Below are 7,747 nucleotides of genomic sequence, written 5' to 3'. Positions count from 1 at the left end.
CGAACGTGAACTACAACTACTGCTCTTTACTACCTAGCTAAACAAATGTGCATATGCTTCAAGTAAATAATAGCCCATCAGAAAAAAGCGCTGCGCAGTCCACGAACTCTTCCTCCTCGCCATGACCCTTGGAAGCGCAAAATGTCGATCTGTTGAACTGCTCAGCCCTGCCCTGCCAAGCCCACGCGTTCTAATTTCCCTAACGAAAAAAAAAAGAAAAAAAAAATACCATGGATTCCTGTTCCTACGTCAAAATAGGTTGACACACACATACAGAGAGAGAGAGAGAGAGAGAGAGAGAGAGAGAGAGAGAGAGAGAGAGAGAGAGAGAGAGAGAGAGAGAGAGAGAGACTTGGCGTTACGTAAATATTAGAGGTATGAATAATAACAGGTAATAAAGTAAGGACAAAGTAAGATAATGAAGAAAGAAAAGGAATAATAATAATAACAATAATAAGGGTGTAGTAGGTATTGTTATGATCAGTCAAGGTCACTCTCTCTCTCTCTCTCTCTCTCTCTCTCTCTCTCTCTCTCTCTCTCTCTCATGACCTACTGGTGAGGTGGAAGCAGACAAGCAGGCAGGCAAAAAATGACCAGATTGTCTTCTTCTTCCGTCTGATAACACACACACACACACACACACACACACACACACACACAAAGATGATGTCAGTCCATTATCTGTCACGAAAATAAAATGCCATCACGATCTTCACACACACACACACACACACACACACACGAAACTAACTCCATATCCAACAAATTTAGGAACATAAAAAAAAAAAAGCGAAGATCATTGGGAGGAAAAGGGAAAATGAGGATGGTGGTGGTGGGATGGGGAAGGAAAGGGAGGAGGAGGAAGGGAGAGAAGTAACAGTGTATAGTGGGAGGGAGGGAGGAAAGGAACATGAGGTGGAGAAGGAAGAAAGAGAAGGAACAATAAATGATAAGGAAAAAAAAAAGGAATGAAAGAAGGAAGGCAGAGAGGTGAGATAGGAACAAAATAAACAGAATGAAATAGAAGAAAAGGTGGAAAGGAAAGAGAAAGAGAAAGCAGAGAATGAAGGAAGGTGAGGAGAATGGGAGGGCAGGCAGGCAGGAAGGAAGAGTGGAGTGACAGAATGAGTGGCATGATGAAGAAAGGAGGAGGAAGGGCAGAGAAGCAAAGACTGAGTAAAATAGACATTCTACTCTTTATAATAATAATAATAATAGAAAATTTCACCTTCTTTAACACCAGGGATCATAAACAGAGCAAATAAATCTATCCACAAATATACATTCTACTCCGTAATAATAATAATAATAGTAATAATCTGTCTCTACCAGGCTGGCAATCACACACAAATGACCTGGACGAAACACCATGCAATTACACAACACACACACACACACAGCCCCATTGGTTGGTGGAAAGGGATCGCCTCTCTTCAATGATACAAGTGCTAGTGACTATGAAAACAACTTTCGGCGTAAAGAAATGAAAGCAAATAGGGCCATCCACAAGTGTACTGAGGCTGCACTCCACATATACCTGTTGATGGGACAGGTGTAGCAAACAGGTGTGGTCTAGGATGGAACCATGTCATTACTCCCAACACAGGTGTGAGATGAGAGGAGTAAGATTATCATGACTAAGCAGAATAAATAGATGAAGTATGCAAATAACTGCTTAACTGATCATTTTATTGCAACTTACTTCATTAACTTGACTTGGGTGTGAAGTGAATGAGTTATGAAGAGCAGTACAGAGCTCGGGGCTAAAAGAAGTGCAGATTTTCACCTCCCCTCAAAAAATAACACGATCAAACAGAAAACAGACATGAACTACACACCTAAAAATAAAACAAAATAGAATAAAATAAAATAAAATAAATAAATAAATAAATAAATAAATAAAATGATATAAAAAATACATACATAACATAAATTCCACCACCTAAAGAAAAGCAGAGCCATTACACATGCAATACAAATACAGAAATAAAAAAAAGCATAAACAAAGGATACGACAACCAATTTTTCTCAGCCGAATGAAGAGAATACAGCTGCTATGAAAAATATCAACAAATCATTCATCAGGACATAACCCCCTTCACTCTCCACCACCCTTCTCCTAATAACTCCACACTCACTTTATATCCCACCCAAAAAACACCTACAATCAAAACATAACATAATACCTACTCTTATGCCACCCTGAACTTCATAACCACACTCCACATTACACAAATTGATCACACGTACCACATTTAATATCGACACACTTGGCATCGTAATATTTAGCTCAAAATTCACTCATCACTGGGAGAACAGGAGCACAGGTGTGTCTTCCACAGCACTCTCTTTGCTACTGGTCCCTCAGCCACCTGTGTACCACGCCTGGTGTGTCTATGTGTGAATGGTGGTTTCTGTTCCTTACGGTGACTGACAACTGTACAATATAGTGAGGCATGTACAGTGGAATTAAAGGTACAATGTTATGGCTAAGCGGCTCAAATGGTGCTTGTGTTATGGCTGTAAGACTAAAATTTAGGGGTGTATTGAAAACAGTGTGATCAATGAAGGATATTGAAATGCTATGAACAAAGACATAGAGGGAAACTTCACGGAAACAGAACAGGACATTCATTCATTCATTCACAGGAAGACTAATAACAAAGAGGTGGGTAAATGTATAATTGTTTCAAAATCTGGACGAGACGTGAGGCCATTACATAGCAACACAATGCGACACAAACAAGGGGAGTGATGAGTGATATGAATGGAGGAAGTAGTGAGGAGGAAGCACCACCTACCTACATCAGAGGGGGGGGTCAGAGGAAGCACCCATGTTGAGGGAAACTGTGATGAACCACACTTTCACTCTACTGCTTCCACCACCACCACCACCACACAGGTCACACACACATGCCCTGGCACCACCACCCATTGTATGCACCAACACATCTCCACACTCATCCTGCCTTGCAACACCAAACAATGACTTTTCCTTTGCATCCTGGAAAATTCAACTACCACCACCACCAGCCTATATCAGTCCACTTCAGTACCAAGGTCTCCCTCAGTAAAATTCAATATTATCAACAAAAACAGCATATGTGAGTGTAAGATTCAGGGAGTGGTCTTGTGTAGGTGAACTGGCCTTTTGCAATCCCCTAACTTCATTTTTGTTCTTATGTTTATTACAATACAAATGTCCTTCATGAAATTTCAATACATTATACTAATCAGGAATTAATTAAGGCAGGAAAGCTTACCTGCTAATCAATACAATGGTGCACATAATATGAAAAGAAAGTGAAACATGTACTAGATAGTTTTCTAAATTTTGGAAGAGAATGTGTGGAGGGAGAAAAGACCAATTTAAAGATGAGAAACCATACAGATAAATAAGACTACTACTACTACTACTACTACTACTACTATTACTAAGAATTCAACCACAGCCCTTCCTCTTCAATGCATCTAGTAATATCAATGCAGTTTTATCCAAAAGAATCCATTCCCAATATATATATATATATATATATATATATATATATATATATATATATATATATATATATATATATATATATATATATATATATATATATATATATATATATATATATATATATATATATATATATATATATATATATATATAGTTCCATAATTCATCCATTTATTGCTGTCACTTTTCTTTCTTCACCTCTCCCCTTGTTTAAACTACAATTGCATAACGAATGGAAACAAGCAGCAACTGTTGACTTAGAATCACTCACGATCATATGGCAGAAGTAACAAGGTATTGGAATTCTCATGTTCTTCGTGTTAGGTTAGGTTTGGTATTATGTTTGTGTGGATTTGACTTATTACTCAAGGTTTTCTTCATGTTGTGTTTTTATGCATGCGTTTTTAATGATTATTTTTTGCTTCAGGAATATATTTAGCACTTGACATCTCCCTTCTCTCAAAAGCCTTCATTTCCTCCACATTCCCAGGTCTGTTTCGAGATGGAAGGGGCTCATTTGTGAGGGAAATTGTTATCAGAACTAGGAAATGTCAGATTATGCAGGAAGAAAGAAAAGGAGGGAAAAAAATCAGATGAAACACCAAGATGGGGCATATTCATTCAAAGCAGCATGTTTTCCTTATAATGAAGGATAGATAAGGTATTGAATTATGAGGAACAGAGATAGGATACCATGCTAGATAATGACGTAATATATAGGTAGTCAGGAACACAATTAAAGGCCACATAAACGAAGTGAATGTATAGATAAAGAAAGGGCAATATAATACAAATATATCATCATAATAACTTAAGGGCAATGTGTCGGGTAAGGAAAGAGTAACATAAAGCAATGCATGAGTCAAAAAAAAAAAGATGAGTTTATCATGGTATAGTTTAGGAACAATGTGTTGGATAAGGAAAAGGAACATGAAGGTGGTGGAGTAAACAAAAGACATAAGGGCCCTTCAACAAAAGACATAAGAGCCCTTCACGCTGGGGTTAGGTCGCGCGACTCGGCAGCGCGACCAAAACGCTGGTGCAAGTGGTCAAAACGCGCGATCAGGTCCCGTCAGCAAGTCGCCCGTGTGAAAGGCTCGCTGCCGAGATGCGCTGCTGCTGGCTCGTTCAGCCTGCTTCTTCCTTGTTTCTTTGGTTGATCTTAATTAATGAGCCTTTCGTTCCTCTTGTTACCGTAGTGTGTGTGTGTGTGTGTGTGTGTGTGTGTGTGCCAATATGAATATACTAATATTATTAAAGCTACTAATACTGCCACTAATGACAACAACAATCACCGCGTGGTCACCCAGGCCTTAACACCCTGGCGTTAACAGGATCCTGTCTAGTGAGAGGCCGATACTTCCTATAACAACTGGTCACGAAATGTGTGTGTGTGTGTGTGTGTGTGTGTGTGTGTGTGTGTGTGTGTGTGTGTGTGTGTGTGTGTGTGTGTGTCAGAGAGAGAGAGAGAGAGAGAGAGAGAGAGAGAGAGAGAGAGAGAGAGAGAGAGAGAGAGAGATTCTTTACCTGAGACTTAATATCTCTGTACTGTCAAATAGTTCGTTATTTTCTACCTTTTTCACGCATTTCTTATATCACGTTATAGTTTTCCCAAAAAAGTACAACATGAGGTTACAAAACGGCATTGTATTATGTGGTATACTGTCAGAGGAGTACGTAAGATATAACAAAGCTTTTACAAGACATTACAGCAGGTACTGTACTAAACCTTCAACTGCTACGCCTTGTCAAGCTTATTAACAGAATGTTGTGGTGCAAGACTAGAGTGCCATTTTGAGGGGCACCACTGACAACATGAGAGTGAATGAGCGCTTATTTCAATCCTTCAAGTGCCAGTAGCTTTAGTTTAACGCAGTGAAATGAGTTAGGATTACGGAAATGAGGAAACAAGCGTCACAACGTCATAAACTGTTGAAATATTAAGCTCATGGCATGCATATTTTGATGAAACATGCACCGCCATGCCATTTACTAAAGACTGACTCATAAACATCAACTGATTTACGAGAGCAATAATTCCCCCGATAATTTGGATCATCACAACGAGCGGCGGCCCATCCACCCCACTTGCCCCCCTCTCCGGCTGATTGATGTGATGGTTCATGCATCAATCTTCACCGGTAAAGGGAGTCAAGAAGAGGAGGGGTGGGGGGAGGGGAGGTACAGCATCTCAAACCAACCATCAAAGGAGTTAGGAAGCAAAGGATGGAAGAACAGCATCACAGGAATAGAGATTAACAACATAATGAATTGCGTACAATTTCTTGGCTTTTTTTTTTAATCTTTCATAATTTTTTGAGCTGCTATATTTTAATTTTTGTTTTCTTTTAACCTTGTTTTACGTCTTTATGTTCATAATGAATTACAAACAGTTTTTTGGATGCGTTAATTTTATTGTTTTAAAAGTCTTATTTTTACCTTTTGTTCTACTTATTGATATTTAGACCAGTATTGTGGTCCGAGTTAGTGCGCCGTCCGGTCTAAGTTGGCAATGGTTTGAGTAGGCAATGGTCCGAATTAGGAGTGAACCCCTATAACAGAAGTAATCAGTGTGTGCCGCTATCTCCTTGGTGTGCCGCGAAAATTTGGGTGGGATTTTTATTTGTGTACATAATATAATGAAACTATTGTAAATCGTAATTTATACTGATCAAGGGTGACTAATTACACACACACACACACACACACACACACACACACACACACACACACACATATATATATATATATATATATATATATATATATATATATATATATATATATATATATATATATATATATATATATATATATATATATATATATATATATATATAGTAATTAAGACGTATGTGTCTCCCTGCATAAGACTGCTGCGATCATTGGAAACTTTGTGGATATAAATTAGAATGACAATATATATATATATATATATATATATATATATATATATATATATATATATATATATATATATATATATATATATATATATATTCCCTACAAAATATTGGTATGATATCTGGAACCATAATTTCTTACAATCGGCATTTATCATCTAATTCATTTAGTATTATCAATACAATTAAAAAACGATGACACACACACACACACACACACAGGAACCCAAAACACTGAAGTATGAAGCAGCAGCAGCAGCAATAACTGATTGACTGACTGGGGGACTTAAAGGTGGCGGAATGACGTCAATAAAACTATAATTTTGCCGCGAGGTTGGCATTCCCCGCAGCCTGATCCCACTGGTTATAGGGAGTGTTGGCTGGCGACTCCTAGACGGCATGCAGTACATGTGTGTGTGTGTGTGTGTGTGTGTGTGTGAGGACGGATATCAGCATTCCCCTCAGTACCCACCTTAGCGGGAGCCAGGAGGGGTGAACGTCCTCCGTCAGCTATGCCCCGCAGGTCCTCCCGAAGATGCTTTCCTCAGGCCCCGTGGAGCGTGTACTCTTCTTCCTCTTCTTGTGACTTAGTTGGGCACTCCACTATTATTTTGCGATCAGTTTTCTTTCACCTTAGTCTTTTTACTTCCTCTGCATTGGTATTTTCTTTAACAAGTATGTATCTTCCGTTATTTTTTTTTCCGCAATAACTACTGTTGTTTTGGCCCGGCGGCGACTAATTCTGTGTATGTTTAAAGGCAAATAACGTTTAAACCAGCCTTTAGTTATGTCTACTTTTCTCTTCTTGTGTATTTGTGTCTGCAATCTCTTCCCTAACAATCCAAAAATAAGTTCTTTCCGCCTCCTCTTTTTTTTTTTTTTTTTTATCTTTTCTAGGCGGCGTGTGGCGGAGGCGGTGGTGGTGGTGGTCAGCTGACTGTCATCCCATGGCCACAGGTTCCCAGTGCCACACGAGTCACAGTCCCCACAGGCAAGGGCGGGGCGGTCACAGGGGTGAGGCAGTGCACAGGGCTAATGCGCCATACACACGCACACTGGCACACACGAGTAATAATAAGGACAAGCCGCCACACCGCCACGGAGGCACACACAACAACCCTTACTCGCCTCTTGATGCACACTGCCTGCTGGCCCGCTAGGGTCCTCACTCCCGCTGCTGCTACTGCTGACTGTCTGCTGTGCCTCCCCCCTCCACCTGCTCCTCCCCTCTCTTCTTTCCACTCCTTTCCTCACACCTTTCATCTCTATTATCATATAATATTTTATATTTATGTTGCTGGCAAGAAAGGTCAAGTAATACGCAAGTACATATATTATTTCC

The 7,747-nt window shown here is 39.4% G+C and overlaps 1 protein-coding gene across 2 annotated transcripts in view; it reads right to left on the bottom strand.

Annotated features, from left to right (window-relative positions):
* Positions 1-7,609, bottom strand: part of LOC135115760 (protein-tyrosine sulfotransferase-like) — a 40,908-nt gene extending 33,299 nt beyond the window's left edge. The window contains exon 1 of one of the 2 annotated variants that reach the window (XM_064032746.1): positions 6,878-7,609. Coding sequence is in view for 1 of the 2 variants with exons in the window: in XM_064032745.1 (XP_063888815.1) it covers positions 2,251-2,277 (27 nt within the window). In the remaining variant the exon portion in view is untranslated. Of the gene's footprint in view, positions 1-2,250; positions 2,333-6,877 lie in introns of those variants that run through there. The other variant, XM_064032745.1, reaches the window with a different exon arrangement.
* Between the last annotated feature and the right edge of the window lie 138 nt (positions 7,610-7,747).

Source organism: Scylla paramamosain, chromosome 29, assembly GCF_035594125.1.
Source record: "Scylla paramamosain isolate STU-SP2022 chromosome 29, ASM3559412v1, whole genome shotgun sequence".
Classification (NCBI taxonomy): Eukaryota; Metazoa; Arthropoda; class Malacostraca; order Decapoda; family Portunidae; genus Scylla; species Scylla paramamosain.
Note: the sequence above shows the minus strand (reverse complement) of the source record. Positions and strands in the feature narration are given on the sequence as shown.